This window comes from Gymnoscopelus microlampas (assembly GCF_963454915.1).
Source record: "Gymnoscopelus microlampas genome assembly, chromosome: 3".
NCBI classification, from domain to species: Eukaryota; Metazoa; Chordata; class Actinopteri; order Myctophiformes; family Myctophidae; genus Gymnoscopelus; species Gymnoscopelus microlampas.
Genome location: NC_139940.1, coordinates 18,539,455 through 18,558,120, shown reverse-complemented (window position 1 = coordinate 18,558,120; position 18,666 = coordinate 18,539,455). Strand labels below are relative to the sequence as shown.

Here is an 18,666-nt window from a genome sequence, read left to right as displayed (position 1 = left end):
AATCAGCAATTTCTCCCGTTTTAAAGGAGAAGCTGACAAAACGTGTACACTCAATTAATATATACTGTATGTAAAATTATTTTAAAGCCTTTAAAAAAAGAAAGAATAATCATCCTAGTTATTTATTTTCATCCAAGTGTGCTGCAGCTTCTCCTTTTCGCTTTTCCATTATAAGCCCTCTCTGCGATGAGTGTTCTCTACTAGTTATCAGTAAACTGCCAAATGTCATTCATAATCATAACGATATTTGACTCGAGCGTTCATTTGGGTCACACATCTAGGCATTCATATTACTACGTACAAGTATCAATATCTGTACCTGGTAACTATTGTGTTATTGAGTCATTGTTGCTGTCATGATAATTCACTGCTGAGTGAATGCAGTAGACTTGATAGATTACAGTACAATAGTTCCAATGTACTTGCAAAGTGGTACACAGTATTATGAGCTCTTAAGTGAACTGTGACTTTTTTTTCCATTGTGTTCTGTTTGCCTTGTATGATTTCTGTTTATGCACAATGAATCCTCCAGAAAGGGGGCACCCATTGTGAATACCTCTCTTATCTATGCCAAAACCAATGCAATGTTACTCTGCACTACTCGTGTAAGATGCATTAATTTCTTTTTATATATAGTATATATTCATTTTAATCTTCTTTACTTTATACCTTTTTGGATGTGTTCCATACATGTTTTTTTTTTCTTTTTCTTTTTTTTTTGTAGATTATTTTGATAAATTACATACAGTTGATTTCTGGTTACAAAAAAAAGAAACAGAAAAAAAAAGTAGAACCTCCACTCTCAGGCTTATCTCAGGAATCAGCAATCTGAAAACTCAGGGAATATTTCAGGTTGTTGAAATTGATTGTTTATTGAAGGAGTTAAGTAGGGTTCATTCATGACAAAATAGGAATGCAAAATGTTTGTCTATTAGGGTTTGTGTTAACCACTTATGCCCTGTTTTATACTTAGTTGTACGAAGGTGTCGCCTAGAAATGGCAAAAATAGCTGAACTACAAGGTTGTGAGCATGTAGATCTGCTATTTCACTATTTTTGAAGCGTTTTGAAAACTTTGCCTATAAATGACATGCCCAAAATAGGGATGTCAGGTTGAAAGTGGTTAAGTGGGAAAAAGGAACACATGAGTGTTCCAAAGAGATGGACTTGTGTCCATTTTTGAATGTCTTATCACCAGTGTCCTGCAGAAAAGCAAACCAATGCTGGTCAAAGAATCATGTAGTGAAACTGTTGAGATGATTTACAAGCATATGGATTTTTATGAACTTGTTCTTTGTCAACTTGTCATCTTAAGTCGGCTGACGTTCTTTATTTTTCTCAAGCATTTCTTTGACATAACTTGCCATGATATGAAGAAAATGTTCCACTATTGTATTTTTCCTCTGTAATCGTCGTAGATGGGGATGTAGTAGAATATTGTTATGGGATTGGGGCTGATAATATACAAATCGGGGGTCGTCTCATCTCAGAACATGGCAAATACATGGTATTGCAGACTATCAATGCTTATGACAAGAAAGAATGTGTAATATGCATTACTTAATCCTGTTTCATTTCCAGAAAATGCTGTTGGGTGGGAGGGGACACAAGTTTAACAAAATTGAGCAAGCAAGGATATGAAAATGAGACTTAACAGTAAATGCCCTGACTTGTAGGAAGGGTGTACTTTTCTCATTGTTTCAATTGCAACACCTTTGAACTAAATGCTTTTCAATACTTCAGATTAAAGGGGAGACTTCATGAAGAGTTTTGGCATTTAATTTTCAGACTTTTCAAAGCTGTGAGACCGATAAATACCCCTATTCAAAATGTAAACTGATCTGCTCCTTTTGATATCTATTGCTTAAGCTCAGGTGACTGAAACTAACGGCAGCATATATTGTACTGTTTGTAAAAATAATTTCACCACAGTGATTCAATGTAAAGTCCATGTTCTAATCCCCCAAAACCATTTTGACTCCCCATTTAACGTGTTACTGTGATTTAATTGTTGGGTGTTAGATGGGTTAGATATACCTTAAAAGTTTCATGGACATGATGCTTGATTTATACTTTGTATAAATCAGGCTTGTGATCTGTGTGCTCAGGGTGATGTTTGAAGCACATCAAAGCATATATCACATTTTACCTTGTGTTTGGCAGATTCTTTTTTTAATAAGATACATCTTGTTAGTGACCATTGGCCATATGATTTGTGATGTGTCTTTAACATGTAAATGGCTGAAGCTATTTCCAAAATGAATGTGTGCAGTTATTACTGAAGAATGTATTAATATTTACTGCCAAACTAAACATCTAAGTTGATCTCAGGCAATTCAATGACTTTGTCGACTAAGCAGCATGTAGGCTGTTCCAAGTATAAACTGTGATTGTTTCTATAAAATGTAAAGATCTTCTCAATTTCCTAATAAATATGTCAATATTCACATACCGTTTTCTTTTTGTCTAATTGAATGAATTTATCGTGGCGGTAACAGGATGGGTGGGCAGTGGGCACTAGGACTAGGGACATATGGGCACCTCGATGTTGTTGAAGAATGGTCTTAAGTAAAGTATACATGATTAGAACATGCTTAATCAATCGACAATTAAGGTCTAATATTTCTACAATGCTACAAATTGCTACAAAACCTGTACATCCAGTCATTTTGGGGCATAAACAAGAAGTTGAAGGATAAAAGTCTGAATGATGTACCATGCATGTTCACATCATGTTTACTTTTGTCGTGTAATTAGGGCAGTAAACTGCGTGTTAGCAGGCTGGTTGGTTGTAATAAAGTAGAGGAGGAGAGACGTCAGGTTTCCATGTTCCAGAATCATTCATTTATTCCATAATAAGCAGCATCATCTCAGAGAACCAGGGGCAGGAGCCCCTGTCCTACAGCCTCACGGCGTCGGACAGCACTAGTAGTACTAGTGAGTTACATTTCATTGCACCTTTTAAAACACAGTATTTCTCATTACAATAAGTGGGTGGGGTGAGGGTCACCCTGAAAGGTGACCAGATCAACCCATTTGATCAGTCGAAGATCAAGACTTTGAACATTGGCAAATGGTAGACCTACTGTCTCTTTATCTGCTTCCTATATCCTGCTCAAAGTGTGATCAGGATGAGAAGACAAAGGCATGTAAATGTACTTCACAGCTATGCAGTGTCCTTGATTAGCCGACGCCAGGCTGGGTCTGAGTCAACACACACATTATTCTTCTGACTTTTAGCTTTAGTAGAATTTGTTCTAATAATAATCTGTTTTTACTTGCATACTGTTGTATAAAATATAGCAAATAAGGCCCATATACGACCATAAACATTACTTAATATTTTATTTTTTAACATTTTGGACAAAATAGCCAATTTTACATCGAGGTGCCCAGATGTCCCTAGTGCCCACCTATCCTGTATCCATCGTGACGACCCACTAGAGGCGCTGTTCTGTCTATGTTCAATGAAGGCATAAAAGGGTTAATCCAACATGGTCGCTTCCTATACCTCATGAGCGGTGTAAACAAGAGTCATACAGTTGCAAGATGAAGCTCTCTCGAGCTGCACGCTTACTAATTCAGAGCAGTTGTTCCAGACATCAGACAACCTGCAGAACCTTCGCGACTGTTGTGCTAAAACAACCAGTTACAGCAGCAGCAGCACACAGTAACACATGTTCAGGGGTGACACACAGGTTATACTCTAGTGGTCCTACTGGAGGAGGATGCTGCTCTGCACTGGTTTACAGGAACCATGGAGACCCTGCTCAAGTTGTACAGTAAGGATGTGTTCGTGTTTGTTTGGTCTTCTTGACTGACAGTCGTGCACGTTATCTGATTATTCATGTGGCTATGGTGTCAAATTACATGCATTTTAAAGGTAGGATATTGTGATAATGATATTGTTACAACTGATTGTTAAAAGTGTTTTTGTTTAAAAGTTAAAGCTCAATATGCTGATAATAATCATAGAGCTATTTAACACTTATTTGAACCAAATCTGCTTATAACACTATAATTGCAACTATAAGCACTTATACATAATACCATCATATTCATAACACATTATGATAATCCCTTTTGAATGAATTTATAAGGTCAAGTATCATAATGCTTAATAATTACTGGTTACTCACTTCTTCTTTTTTTAGCCAGGATCAGTGTATTAGGATATACATCTCATAGTTGTACAGTTAGTACTAAAATATAATATTTGTTATAATGTATTATAATCACTGTTATTATGATTATAATGCATTATAGTGTGATTATAGTGGGAAGTCACTAAAAGTGATGATTGCTTGGTTTAAGTAAAGTGAATAAATGTGCATTAAATCTATGTGAGAACAACAGTGACTACTGTACCTTGCTTATTGTAAGTCGCTCTGGATAAGAGCGTCTGCTAAATGTATACATTGTAAACAACACACCAAGCATTACTTTACTTAAAGCACCTAATGACCACTTAGTGACCTATATTCTTTATGTTTATAATGCATTATGGACGTGGGCCTCATAGGAAGTGGTACTACGTTTTCAACAAGGTTTTAACATGTCTGATGGTTGCCAGGTTGGAGAACGTGGACCTGCCCTCCATTGGTGCAAAAGATGTTCTTGTCAAAATGCTGGCAGCCCCAATCAACCCTGCAGACATCAACATGATTCAAGGTACTCAAATCTGGTAACTTTGTAGATGTTGGCATGTGGTTGTATTAAGGATAATCAATTAGCAGGCTTTATCACCTTTGAATTTGTTCAAACTTCAGTGTAAGTCAGATGTCATGGTCGGAATTGTATTAGTTGTTTATGATTTTTAAAGTGTGGTTCCAAAGAATACATTAGAATCCCTTCATATTTGAAAACACAGTGTTCACTTTCAGGGAAATTGGTTGTCGATTGAGACATTTGGAAACTCCACACTTCATATTGAGTGGTGTTGAGAGCAAACAGGAAGTCTTGGGAAGAAGTGTTGCAATAGTAAACCTTTTAGCTTGCCAAAATGTGTCAATCCTGACAAACACCTATCTTACAGGGAAGTATGCCATGCCAGTGAACTGATATCCTACTCTCCTAATTTCACTTCACTGTTTAGCTCATAGAGAAGTGATAATTAGACAAAAAAAACATTTAACATTTTTACCTAAAACAATGATGATGATATAAATGATGAGACACCATGGTTGATGTGGTTAACTTTCTGTTGAACACTTAATGGATTGTTTGATTAATCATTTGACCCCTTCTTTCCAGGCACATATGCTATCCTCCCTGACTTCCCAGCAGTGGGGGGTAATGAGGGCGTGGCTGAGGTTGTGGAACTGGGGAGCCAGGTGAAATCTCTCAAAGTGGGAGACTGGGTTATTCCCAAAGACACCGGGCAAGGTAAATTACCAACACCATGTACAATTGTTGCTATTGATGATCCAACCCAAAACAATGTGTATTAATCAAGGACCCGAACCCGACATGAACCATTAATTGTTTGTGGCCAGCCCACCTGAATCCGCCGATAATTGCTTGTGAAGCTTACCTGAACCCACCTGACCCACGGGTCAACCTGCGCATCACTACCATGTACTATCATAGTAGATAGAATATGATTATATTTTCTTCGTTACATTGTATGTGGTGTCACAACGCAATTGCCCCTAAGCTTTGATTTATTGTAGAAAAACATCTTAAGTAGATGTTTGCCAGCTAATACATCTTAAAGCTGTGCTTCAACCCATTTTCAGCTTTATCTTCATATAATTGGATGGTACCATTTCTGTCTGCTTGCTCTTCATCTCAGAGGTGGCTTGTGGACAGTTCTGAAACCTGCCTACCAATGACATCATCAGTGGTCATTTCAAACCAAGATTTCAAATCTTTTTTTTAAATTATTGATGCAAGGGCTTCTATTTGAGCAAGCCAACTTTCCAGGAAGAGAAAGGCTGTAGTTTCCATTAGCTTGGACTCCCCACAGATTATGTCAGTTGTAGGCAGGTTTCTTAACTGTCCTCAGCCCACCTCTGAGAAGCAGAGTGAGTTGACGGAAATGGTGCCATCTTAGTATAATGAGGACCAAATAAATGAAGATAAGGTTGAAAATGGGTGACATGCTTTTTTAACAGCCAGGCCATTAATTCTTCAACATAGAATTTTCTAGTATGCATGAATATTCTAGCGAGACAGGAATACTGTACATGTTATCACGGTCATGTGCACTTTGTGGCTTTGAAACCTGCACTCAGTCTCTTCTATTTCTGTCTTTGCATGTCACTCTCTGGAGCCAAATTTCAACTACTGTAAACCCAAATTGAAATAGTTGTGTGTCTAATTGTGAGATTTAATCATGAATTGTGTCCAGGGACCTGGAGGACAGCAGCAGTGCTAGCAGAGGAAGATGTCATCTCACTGCCAAATGACATTCCCTTGTTGTGTGCTGCCACACTGGGGGTCAACCCCTGCACTGCTTTCAGGATGCTGGCTGACTTTAAGGACCTCAAGCCAGGTAATTATAGTCAGCTGGGCTCCTACAGCAGTCAGTGAAGTTTTCACTGACTCACACAGCGGGCAGCACATTGACCCAATGAAGGTTCAATGAAGTTCAGTTACAGTTAAATGTTTTCTTTTTCGTATATTTAAGTTTAATATAGGCTATATACTTAATATTGTTTCTTGTATATTTCTTGTATCTTTCACTTTCTCATTGTGGGTTATTTGTTTTTTGTCTCTAGTAATGACAAGCTGCCATGAAAACCCTTAGTTTTATAATTGTGTTCATGTGTTGTCCTTTCAGGTGACACAGTGATCCAAAATGCATCCAACAGTGGAGTAGGTCAGGCTGTTATACAGATTGCCGCTGCAAGGGGAGTCAACACCATCAACGTTGTACGAGACAGGTAGACCTCACACCTGATTAATGCGTGTAAAAGCACGATTCTGTAGCAAATATCTGTCAATTAATGACTGGCTATGAGTTTGACCCTCCACACAGCAGTTTAAGTCCATGAAGTCTTTGTCTACTGATTAGCATGTTTTCAGTGCCTAATAATCATTAGCTGGGGGTTATCAGTCGGTCGCTGTTAGCAGTGTTATTGGCGACAGGTGGGATCTCCTGTCAGAAACTATCAGCGCAAATGTTTCATGAGTGTACTGAACTTCCTCATTGCATCTCCATCTCTTGTAGGCCAGAGTTCACGCAGCTCAGTGACCGGCTGAAGGCCATGGGGGCCAGCCATGTCATCAAGGAGGAGACGCTAAGACGGCCTGAGATGAAAGAACTATTCAAGGTCTGCGCGTCCATCATCATCTGCATTTTTAAAGATTATTTTGGGGGCTTTTATGCCTTTTATTGATAGGATAGTATGTTGACAGGAAATGGGGAGAGAGATGGGGGATGACATGCAGCAAAGGCCGTCGGGATCGGGACTCGAACCTGGGACGCGCTGTCAGGCTACTTTGGAGCCTAGGGGCCCTATTCTGGGCGCCGTCTTACCCATTATCCCTAAACTTCTTTGCCATTTTTTACTATTTTGAAAAACCTTTTCAAGTTGTTCAAATAGCCAATCTACATCGACACATTGTGAGCTTGTAGATTTGCTATTTCAACTATTGAAAATGTTTTTCAAAATAGTAAAAAATGGCAAAGAAGTTTAGGGATAATGGGTAAGACGGAATAGGGCCGTAGGTGCCTGGACCACTAATATGCCATTAGTCCGGCCATCATTTGCATTTTAACCACATTGTGTGCCATTCTGGGCATGTCATAATGTGCAAACATTTGTCGAAAATAGCAGATCAAGCTCACAACACGTCACGTTGGGGGGGGGGGGGGGGGGGGGGCAGATATTCCATTGTGAACTAGATTCCAATGTGCCTCCAGGCAGGTGAGGTTATTGGTGTGTTTTATCGGCCTTGCCATTCTCTAGTTCGTCCCTCAACTTGTCCCACACTGAATTATTCACAAACGTATTTGATTATTTATTTTTACGAATCAAACCCCGGGGGGACCCTGGTCATTGTTGTTTACTAAGGGTCAAATACCTAATGGTCTCGATGTGGTTGATATTTCTCTTTCTAAAAGACGTGTTCAAGACCCAAGCTGGCACTGAACGGCGTTGGGGGCAAGAGTGCAACGGAGCTCCTCCGTCACCTACAGGTTGGAGGTTGCATGGTGACCTACGGAGGCATGGCTAAACAGCCTGTCATTGTACCTGTGGTAAGACGAGCGTCATGTTGTTTTTTCATCAGTGGTGTGATAGTGTTGCTGTGTCCTACATCCTCTAAACTAAGTGACCTTACTTCCTCCAGAGTGCTCTCATTTTTAAGGATGTGGAAGTGCGCGGCTTTTGGGTCACACGGTGGAAGAAGGATCACGCAAATGGTGAGTTTGCCAAGAAGAGAATGTGTACAAGTACTCATTATGTACGACTGTATGGTTCTCAAACTTGTTCATGGTAAGGACCCCCAGATCTTTATGTATTTGGCCACGGACCCCCATTTGATTTGTGTTAAAAATGTTCCAAATTATTCCATATTTTTCACAATTTTTCAAATCTTTTCTAAAATAGGAGATCTACAAAGCATTGCATCTTGACCAGCTTGTAGATTGGTTATTTTTTAATAGCCGAAGTATAATATATGGTTAAAACTGGTTAAAGCGATTTTGATGGGGACCCCCTGGAACCCCCCTCAACCCCCTTGGGGGTGCCTGGACCCCACTTTGAGAACAACTGTTTTAACCCATTCAAACCGGGAAAGAATTTGTGTCATTTTAGATTTTTGCGTTGGCTATTTTTGAAGATTTTTGGAAAATCTTGAAGGTGTGAGAACTACTGATTTAGAAAGCATTTGTAGAATTGGCCACAGGTCAATCTCTCTGTCATATGTCTATGTTTAGTTATTTTTCTTTTATTGTCTGTCCCTAGATGAAGGGGCCTTCAGAGGCATGCTGGAGGAGCTGTGCTCTCTGGTGCGCCAGGGGAAGCTGACCGCACCAGGCTGTACTGAGGTCAGCCTGCAGGACTACCGCACAGCCCTGGACTCCGCCATGCAGCCTTTCATCTCATCCAAACAGGTCCTGGTCATGTGACCCGTTTGAGCTCTCCCCAGAGCAATAAAAACTGTCAAAATCCCAGCGTGTGAACCAAGACCATAATGTATTATTGTTCAAAAATAAGTTGCTCAAGGCAGCAAGCACACAATCAAAAATGTGCATCTTCTGTCGCAGGCTCAAAGTGCACAATCTGTTGCAATGAGGTTACTGGCAGTGATCAAAAACACTTCCTGTGGAATTACAGGAATAATCTAGCAGATATGATGATGTATAATAAAGTCGTAATTGTAACTGCAGCTATAGCTTATTTTGTCTCTTGCCAAGATTTGTCTTATTTTGACGAGCAGTCCGGAAGTGCTGGTCTGACGGCTTCTGGCCGCTTCCTTATATGGTGCGTACCGGTAGAGAACTCACGATCAGCTCTCAGAGTGCGATGTGCTCCCATGGGAGCAGACGCAAATGTTTGTAAGCAGCATGGTGCTGAGTTTTGTTTGTTATTTATGTGAATCTTTGGGCCTCCTGGACTTCATTCCCTTCGTGACATTATATGCAGCCAGCAAGTTTTACGATGGTATATTTGAGAGACAAGTGCTTGAATAAAACCACCAGTACCAGGAAACTACCTGCCTCGTTTTTGGACCATGAAGGGAGTGACAGTAATTGTCAGGTGGTGTTGCTGTTTTCAAATGCATTTGAAATCACTGTTGAATACATTGACTGTTATATGACATTGATGCAGTAATATTGAGGTCATTGACTTTCCCCTCATACAATTTGATAATTTATTGTGTATATATAGCACTATATACCATATTTGGCTGAAAAACTAATCGCCAATATGTCAAAGCACTTTTCTGTTTTCTTCTTGAATTAAACATGAAGATAAATGCTGTTTTCCTGGTATAAGTTAAATTTTTGAACAACATGACTACTTTGAGCATTCGTGTTGCATCACTGGGTGAAAATGCATAATTGGTAGCAGTGGCTAATAGATTAAAAACAAATAATTATAAAAAATACATTGCTTATATGAAAAGCTCTTTACTTGAATCGTATGCTATGTCAGGCAATGGCTCACTGAATGAATGGCAAAAGGTTCAGTGACTGGTGGTAGACTGGGATCGGTTCGCTTTGCAGTTTGCATATCTGGTCTAGAGTGGATACAGAAATGGACTGTTTTTAAAACTCGACCCACCCGTCCAATTATGAGAGACCTACCTGACCCGAAAGAATGTGTTAAATCAATGCGGGAGTGGTTGACCTGTAGACTGTATACTGACCTGCGGCGGACAGTAGGCCAAGTGGGCTCTTGACCAGATATGATGATCACTGCACAGCAATTAGAAACCAGTCTTTCCACAGGTACTGCAGATGGCCTGGTGATGCAAGATTAGGTTATGTTTCAACTTCAATGCTATTTACAAGTAATTCAAGACAACACCGAATGCCACAGTGAGGACTGGCAGCAAGGCAGTATGAAGTGAAGTGGCTCCTTCTTTCTCCAGACAGTGTTCATAACTGTCAAAGTCTACCTCTCTAACAGCACACACGTGGTCAATACGGCAGTCACTGTCGCATTCTGTCAGGTCGTAGTTGACAGAGTTGAACTCGTAGTATTTCTGTAGGTAGCTGTGGTTGTTAGCCATGTTCTCCAGCACCTGGTCCATGGAGGCTGGAGAGGCGTCTGCCACCCTGAAGCTCTCTGTCAGACGGTACTCCTGCTCCCAGTGAGCCTGGCCTTGGTTGGCATGGGTCAGGTTCAGGTAGTATGTCACCACATCCTGTGGGAGTTGATATAGGAAAGGCTATAAATTGGACTACAGTATTCATGAGCAGATTCTACATACTGTGTACATGGCACGGTTACACATTCATGGTCCCTCAGTCAAAAAATGGGTGTACTTAACCCCATTAACCCTCTTGTCCCTCTTTTGGCACATTAAGTGAAGAGAATGTCCTTTTCTTACTTTAACTAGGAGTGTTTGAGTGTCATATTCAAAGATACGGATCCCAGGGTTGTTGGCTCCATCTACGACCCCAGGCAGTGTTGTCTTCCATGGTGAGACCCCTGGGCTCAAGAACATTGCACTGATAGGAGAGCCTGTTGCAGAGAGAAGGCAACATATTGAAACTCCCTAAACATATATACTGAGGCTGAAATTAACAAGACCATTATATGAATTATTGTTCAAAATAAGTTGCTCAAGAACACAATCAATAAATGTACGTATATCTTCTGTAGCAGGCTCAAAGTCCACAGTCTGTGGCAATGTCACTTGAGTTGACATACGGTCATTGCCAGTGATCAAAAACTGTAATTGGCAATAGGTGTCATTGTTAAATAGGTTCACTGGTGCAGTACTATTGATGTACATTGACTTTTCCACCCTCATAAAATGAAATAATTAGGTCTACATCCTCATATAACAATTAATTACTTAATCCCCAGCATCCATATTGTGGGGAAAACCTTCACAGAAAATAGCAGATCTACAAGCCAAGTATAGGGTCAATAACAGTACAATTATTTAGAGTTAACTAAGTGCATAGTTGATCGTATTCCCAAGGGCTCTATAGGCCCTCTCCTGTTTTCAATCTACACTCAAAATATTTGATTATATTCTATTGACAATAGCCGATCTACAAGCTGTGAGCTTGTAGCTCTGCCATGTTTGCTGATTGTTAGCCCCAGAAAAGGGATGCTAGGGTTCAAGATAAATTGCTTGTTCAGGGTGGGATTGTCGGGTCTCTTCTCTACATGTAAAGTGTCTTGAGACAACTTGTTGTGATTTGACACTTTAATAAAATTGAATTGAATTGAATTGAAGATATAAGGCAAAATATTGGATATTACTTGAAATCAAAGCCAATGCGTACAAAATAATAACAAAGGAAACAAATGTATATGAATACCTGCAGAGTTGTAGAACATGCGGAAGCTGTCAGTGTGATGGTGACCAAAGAACTGGCCAGCGATTACAGAATGATGTTTCAGGATCAGCTCCAAATAGCGCTTATTGAACTCTGCGGTAAACCAAGGCATACTCCTCTTCTTCTCAAAGAAACCTGGAGGAACGTGGCCAATGATGTACACCTGAAAGATGCAAGACACAATCTGGGAGATGCTATAGATAAATGATTCTCATCATTTTTCTTCTCAAGGACCCTCAATTTAATAATAGTATTATGCCACGGAGCTCGACACGATACTTTATGTCTGAGATCCCCCAATTCTCTATGTTAATTTAAATCTGGAACCAAATGGACACACACTCAGGACATTTGGTAACATAGAATTCTAAAGTTTCCTTTACAGTAGATGCTGTACTGTTTTGAGTTTCACACGGAAGAGAAGAGGTTTACCTTCTCCTTGTTGTTGCCTGCCTCTGTCAGAACCTGATCAGCCCATTTGAACTGGCCCACTGGGTCTGCCATGTTCTGGGTCTGCTTGTTCTGACTATAGTGCAGGTTGGTGTTTAGGACCAGGACCCTGAAGCCTTCTCGATTCAACAGCTTCTCACTGTAATATCCACCTATACAAAAGAAAATGTACATGTCAAATTCAACATGAGCAGTTTGTGCATACTCTGTACATGCATGGCAAGGTTTGACATCCCTCAGTCAAATAACTGTAGATACTTTCAATTATTATTATAGATGTATTTTTTGAATGTACAATAATAGTCTACTCATGCTTAATATATACTTGATATCATGTGAGTATACAAGTGTAGAACGTCTATTTTTGCAACATTTGGAAAAATCCTGAAAAAAGGTGAATCATTTAGAGATTTTTAACATAAATCTTCTCTTCCAGGGTCCCTGGCACAAATCCTTTTCAGATGGGGGTCTGCGGAATTTATACATATCAATTTGGGGGTCCTTGACGTGAAAAGGTTTAAGAACCTGCTTCATACTGTTGTAAATTGGCTATTTTCGGCACACAAATAAACTATATCAGGCTTCAGGTATCAAGTAAAACTGTACAGCCACCATTTTTGAAGGTTTCAAGTGACGTTGTCTCCATCCAGCCCTCCCACATCTGTGCAATCTGGTCATAGATGTAATTTGGTCCAGAAGGATGCTGGTTCTTAGGGTGGTAGTCATGGTTACCCAAGGCTGAGTACACCGTAGTGTCTGTGAGATGATAAGCAAGAGCATTTGACCATCAGTTCCTCAATGTGAACACAAGTGCCTGATGATGTGATACGTTTTATCTGCTTAAATCAAAGGATTTATCTCTCCCAACTTTAGGCCGACACCATGTAGCCTAATATCCTCAGCGTCAATTTAGCTCAGAGAGTAAAACATTAGTATAGTTTAACACAAGTTCTGAAGGTCAAACTGGTATCAGGACACGGCCACCTTCACAAGATGAGATCTACAGTATGAGTTAGAGATGTACCAATTTTGTCCTTCCCGATACCCATAACTTGCGTATCGGTCGATACAGAGTACCGATCCAATTAAAACGTTTGAGAACGACTGATCTAGGAATAAATAAAAATGTATCAATATATATAAATAAAACAGTAGTGCAACATCAAATGAAGCATTCAAAATACAAAATAATTGATTGCTGTAAATGACATATCATCATATGATAAATTATGTGGTATGGGAACCACCGATTTTAGGAATTATGGGCAGCTTTTCCGATACTGGTATCGGTATCGGAACAACTCTAGTATGAGTAAACAAACAATTCAAATCAACACTGGAGTCAACTCCAAATAACCACATTAGTTAGGAAATGTGTATGAGGTGAACCTGACTTGGAAAGAGTTGATTTATGATGTGGGTGAGGTTGCTGACTATGTAGAGAACTGCCTCTTCTCCCAGATCCTCATTTGGAACATGTGGGGTGTCATCTCTGGAATGGTAAACAACAGATGGTGTAAATTAGCCTAACTGAAAGCTTAACACGTCTACACGTGTTAATCTCCCGCTACCAAATAGATGTTTTACACGAGACAGCAGGTGTCTCATTGTTATTTTATGGTGTTATAGCTGTACCCATATATTTATCCCTAAAGCAGCTAGATCTACATACCCCGTCCAGAAGATGAAGTCTGGCTCTGGCAGGATGTTCTTCATGGCATACAGTGTGGAGTTAATAAGGCTCCATGGTGCATCACAAACATAGTCGCCAAATTCCCCCGCATTGTCCGCAGGGCGCTGGCCACTGGACGCACACACCCGTTCAGGCTGATCGTTGGGGTCATAAGTTGGGTCCCAGTGTAGATCTGTGATGTGCCAAAACTTCCCTGCAGTAATGAATGCGTGATTACAGTATATCATCATATAACCCAGCAATTCTACAAATAGGTCTTAAACACATATTAGCTCTATTTAATTTTTCAGCTACTCAAACAGCAGATCTACAAGCTCACGATGCCTTGCAATGTGATGTGTTGTGAGCTTGTAGATCTTCTGTGTTGTAAGAATATTGACACGTTCTTCTTATGGTGATCCTTGGCACAAAATCTCTTCAGATAGGGGTCCACGGCCAAATAGGTCTACACATCAATTTGGGAGTCCTTCCTTTACAGGAAAATGTTTGAGAACTGATATAGCCATATCCAAGTTGCTCTGGTAAATGATCAGTCCTAGCTTCTGAGAAGTATATATGAAATAATTTGTTGAAAATCTACCATATTTATACTAGCATACTACTCACCAGACAACGCAAAAGCTCCACAGCGGAGAAGTACACATGATAGGAGAAGAAGGCTCTTCATTGTAGTCATGTTAACAGGAGTATAGGCTAATCTCGAGAGCAACACTGTTATCTTTCTGTTGTGTCCTGGTTTAGTCAAGATAAGATACAACGTGACACTTCAGAGGTCGTACTCACTATTGTGCAATTTCTGCAAATATCTCACCTGCCTATTGTAGTTTAAAGTCACATGCCACATCTATAAAGTAGCGTATAATATGTGCAATATCTACAATAGTTACTATATTTCTGATCTAATTCTAAAATGGTGAACCATACACTTCCAATACTGTTCACTTAAGTGTTTCATAGTGCATGTACTCGTACATCCTTGTGACAATAAATCTCTTGAAACCTGCTTACACTTGGTCTGACCCTATATTCCTTACTTTGTACTTAGCCTATATGCCATATACAGTAGCTTATCATGTTTCTATGTGTCACTACAACCAAGTCAAATTCCTTGTAGGTGAACACTAGATTCTGATTCTGATTCAATTTGACTTGCCTTTAGACATGATATCAGTAATTATCAAATGCAATAATGACCATAAACATTTAATCCTATCAGTTTATAGACTCACAAGCCAGTCTCTAAACTCTTCTCTCAACTAGGCTAGTCTCCCAGCCTTCATTGCAGAACCAGTCCAAAGTCCTTACCAGCCCCTTGCCAGCACAAAAGAGGACCAGGTAGTGGCAGAGAGAGAGAGCCCCTCCACACCGGACATCCCTCCCCTGGGGAGTGCCTCCAAGCACTGGAAAGGGAAGGAGGCTTCCATGCCTCCTTCCCTTTCCCAGTTTGTGCTGGTGTATGACTATAGGTGTTCTTCATTATATTCTGGTATTATGTTATTATTTGGAAAGGAAGGGAAGTTTGCACACTATAGCTCCCAGTAGAAAATGTATTTAGTTACAAACAACGTTTCGACCGCTGTGGGTCTTCATGAGGTCTTCAGAGACCTGCTACAGTGTGCAAACTTCCCTTCCTTTCCTCCTAAGTACATATTGTTGTGCTCGTGCTTCCCTCTGGACTCTAATCATTATATTATTATTTGCCATGGGGGGTGCATTGAGGGGATTTGTGATTAATGTTGTCAGTTTATGTAAACCATTCAACCTGGTCCTGTTTGTACCTAAGTCTGTTGTTGTCTTTGTCTAAATGTTTCCCTGAAAAATCTCAAAATAAATGATTGAAAAAAAGTTAACCATTCATTTTATAGGAGAAGCCATGAGTGTGCTGAGAGGTTACCCACTGGGGGTTGATGAAAACAAGGTAACTGCATCTATCAGAGAAGGCATGTGAGCATATGGTCTGTTATCACTCCTTCCATGTTCCTTATGAACACAGAGACAAACTGGATAGAAGAGGGAGATAGAGTCGTGTATAGTCCAGAATCCAGAACTATCACTTCAAGTCATCAAGTCTTCAAAGGCTTTCAGGGTGTGCATCAGTTTATACAGTATATCACAGTTTGTGAGTCATAGACTATAATAAGAAAAGATTATCAGACCAATTTTCAGCAGCCTGACAACAGGCGGTACTGCCCAGCTGGTTGCAGACTTTTCTGGCTCTTCCTGAACACACCTGTGGATTATTATACCAGGAAAATGACTTGGATTTATGAGGAATCATACCAGCGGAAAAAAAAAAAAAAACCTTCAGGTGTACAGTTTGTGACAAAAGCTTTAGTCAAAATGCTAATCTTAAGAAACACATGTTGATACACACAGGAGAAAGGGCTTTAAATGTACTCTTTGTGGCAAAAGCTTTAGTCAAAATGCTAAAGATTACTTTTTGTTGCTCTCCTTCTATTCATGGAGCAACTTGCGGATTATACCAGGGTCAGTCCACCCTTAGGTGAACACGCACTGACCCTCTGCACCTTAATCCCCATGTATAACGCACAAACTTTTTTTGATTTTTTATTATTGCGCTCTTTTTCTCTCTAAGCACCTTAGCGTCTATAAGTATATCATGCACAGTATACATACATTGCTGCTATGCTCAGGCACCTTAGTTTGTCTCTTATCTCAGGTACTTTGTAAATATGTAGATAACTTGTTTTTGGCCTTCTATTGTTCTCTGTTGATCTCCTTCCCACTTAACCCCCTACCCCTCTTCTTTTTCTCTCTCCCCACTCTTCTTTCTACGGAATTTAACGTTGCGATGGGAGTGTTGTACAAAAACGAATTTCACCCACTTTTTTACCTTGTAAACCTGTGATGTGACAATAAACCTGATTCTGATTCTGATTCTTATTGGTCCTGCAGTGGATAGCTTTAGTTTCCAGTACTAGCTAGATCTGGTAGATCATCATCCAGAAGAAGGATTATCAATACAATATTTAGTATAATGTAGGCTACAGAATGAAAAGGGGTTTTCCTACATGCTTCCTATGGGTTCCTGGCTGCTCATGTTGGTGTGGAGGGAAATGAGCAGGCAGTTATTTTTATCTGGTCAAACAAACAAATGAAAGCAAAGGTGAAGCTAAGCCATTCATTAGGAGATGCTCAATCAGTATGGCAGTATGATCACAATAAACTGAAATACATAATATACAAACTTCACAAAGCGGCTTGGAAACGAGGAAGAAAATATAACTCATCTGAGAGTATAGGTCAATGTGTCATGATAAAGGTCATGCACTATATATAATGCACCCACATGGAAAAAAATAAAGACAATTTGAACATATATTAATTAATTTCAGTAAATACAATATTAAGTGGAATCCCCTTCAGTCAAAACATTGACATACGCTCACTTATGTTTAAAAAAGAAACACATTAAGTTAAATGATCTAGAGCAGTGGCTCTCAAAGTGGGGTCCATGGACTCTCAGCGTTCCTTGAGGGGGTTCCAATTCTTCCAAATGGACCATATAAGTAGATCTCTAACTCTGAGATTGTACAAAACGAGTCCATTTGTACACGCTTAAAATTATTTTGCGGGTCCTTGAACTTAAAAGGTTTGATTGATTGAATACTTTATTAACAGCTTATAGTACAGTATAATAGTACAGTTGCACGATTATATATTATCATACAATGATGATGCTAAAAGGATAACACTAAATGTGTGTATTAAATTCATCAAGACATTTAAAGACATACAATAATATACAAGACATCATCAACACTAGTAGCAATAAACGTATATGTATAGTAAATGGGGGGGGGGGGGTAATTTCTGATTTATGAAGTTATTATTTTGCTTTTTTCTTTGGAATATTTTGTTACACACTCCAATCCAGTTGGTGGCGGTATTGCACCTCTAAGCTGGTTTGCCAAGGAAAACTCGTCTCCGCGTGGTAGCCATGGCAATGCCATGGCAACTGGGTGTTGTAGGTAGCCAATCACAGCACGATCCTCCTCTGGGCTATGGAATCTAATCGCATGAATAGGTTATCATTGGACAAGAGATTTCGCGGCAGTTCTGGAGCGCGCATCAGTCGCGCATGCGTCCCTTGTGTTGACTTCAGTGTTGCCATTTCCGCTTATTATAAGCTACTTTTGGCTTATTTTCATGTAAAGTCGTAAATATTGTTTCGTTGCGGGTTGAGTTTTTTTGGGCTTGTTTCTAAAGTGTAGTCGCTTATTTGGGTTGTTTCCTATTGTCGTTTAAACCAGTGCTTCTCAAACATTTTCATGTCAAGTACCCCCAAATTAATATGTATTTGTCTGCAGACCCCCATCTGAAAATATTTTGTGCCATACAAGATTTGTGTCATAAATGTTCCACATTTTGCACTTTCCCCCCCAAGACGTCTTCTTTGAAAATAGCAGATCGCTTGTAGATCTGCTATTTTCAAATAGCCAATGCATTATGTTTAAAGGACGAAGGCCGGGCTCGCTGGGCTTGTTTTCTTAGACCTCGTTGCTTTTTTCTCTCTCAACACCTGGCAA

The 18,666-nt window shown here is 39.7% G+C and overlaps 2 protein-coding genes across 2 annotated transcripts; one reads left to right on the top strand and one right to left on the bottom strand.

The window, feature by feature from the left end:
* Nucleotides 1-3,494: 3,494 nt before the first annotated feature.
* Nucleotides 3,495-10,009, top strand: LOC311041088 (enoyl-[acyl-carrier-protein] reductase, mitochondrial-like). The gene is made up of 9 exons (XM_084051548.1): nucleotides 3,495-3,781; nucleotides 4,573-4,670; nucleotides 5,253-5,384; nucleotides 6,352-6,495; nucleotides 6,784-6,886; nucleotides 7,174-7,276; nucleotides 8,071-8,205; nucleotides 8,298-8,370; nucleotides 8,915-10,009. The coding sequence occupies exons 1-9, from the start codon at nucleotides 3,549-3,551 to the stop codon at nucleotides 9,076-9,078; spliced, it is 1,185 nt and encodes a 394-aa protein (XP_083907674.1). The 5' UTR covers nucleotides 3,495-3,548; the 3' UTR covers nucleotides 9,079-10,009.
* Nucleotides 10,010-10,460: 451 nt separating this feature from the next.
* On the bottom strand, nucleotides 10,461-14,298 carry LOC311041760 (acid sphingomyelinase-like phosphodiesterase 3b; the record flags this gene model as incomplete). Its single annotated transcript, XM_084052247.1, has 7 exons — nucleotides 14,096-14,298; nucleotides 13,818-13,915; nucleotides 13,036-13,179; nucleotides 12,406-12,575; nucleotides 11,956-12,136; nucleotides 11,010-11,143; nucleotides 10,461-10,823 (listed from the first exon to the last, which is right to left on the bottom strand). Exons 1-7 carry the CDS (start codon nucleotides 14,137-14,139, stop codon nucleotides 10,461-10,463), a joined length of 1,134 nt encoding a protein of 377 aa, XP_083908373.1. The 5' UTR covers nucleotides 14,140-14,298.
* Between the last annotated feature and the right edge of the window lie 4,368 nt (nucleotides 14,299-18,666).

Bases quoted from the DNA above. Each gene is read 5' to 3' on its own strand.
- LOC311041088 (XM_084051548.1), top strand. From the start codon at position 3,549: ATGAAGCTCTCTCGAGCTGCACGCTTACTAATTCAGAGCAGTTGTTCC. The intron at 4,671-5,252 runs GTACTCAAATCT...CCTTCTTTCCAG, and splicing joins AGACATCAACATGATTCAAG to GCACATATGCTATCCTCCCT. The intron at 6,887-7,173 runs GTAGACCTCACA...CATCTCTTGTAG, and splicing joins ATCAACGTTGTACGAGACAG to GCCAGAGTTCACGCAGCTCA.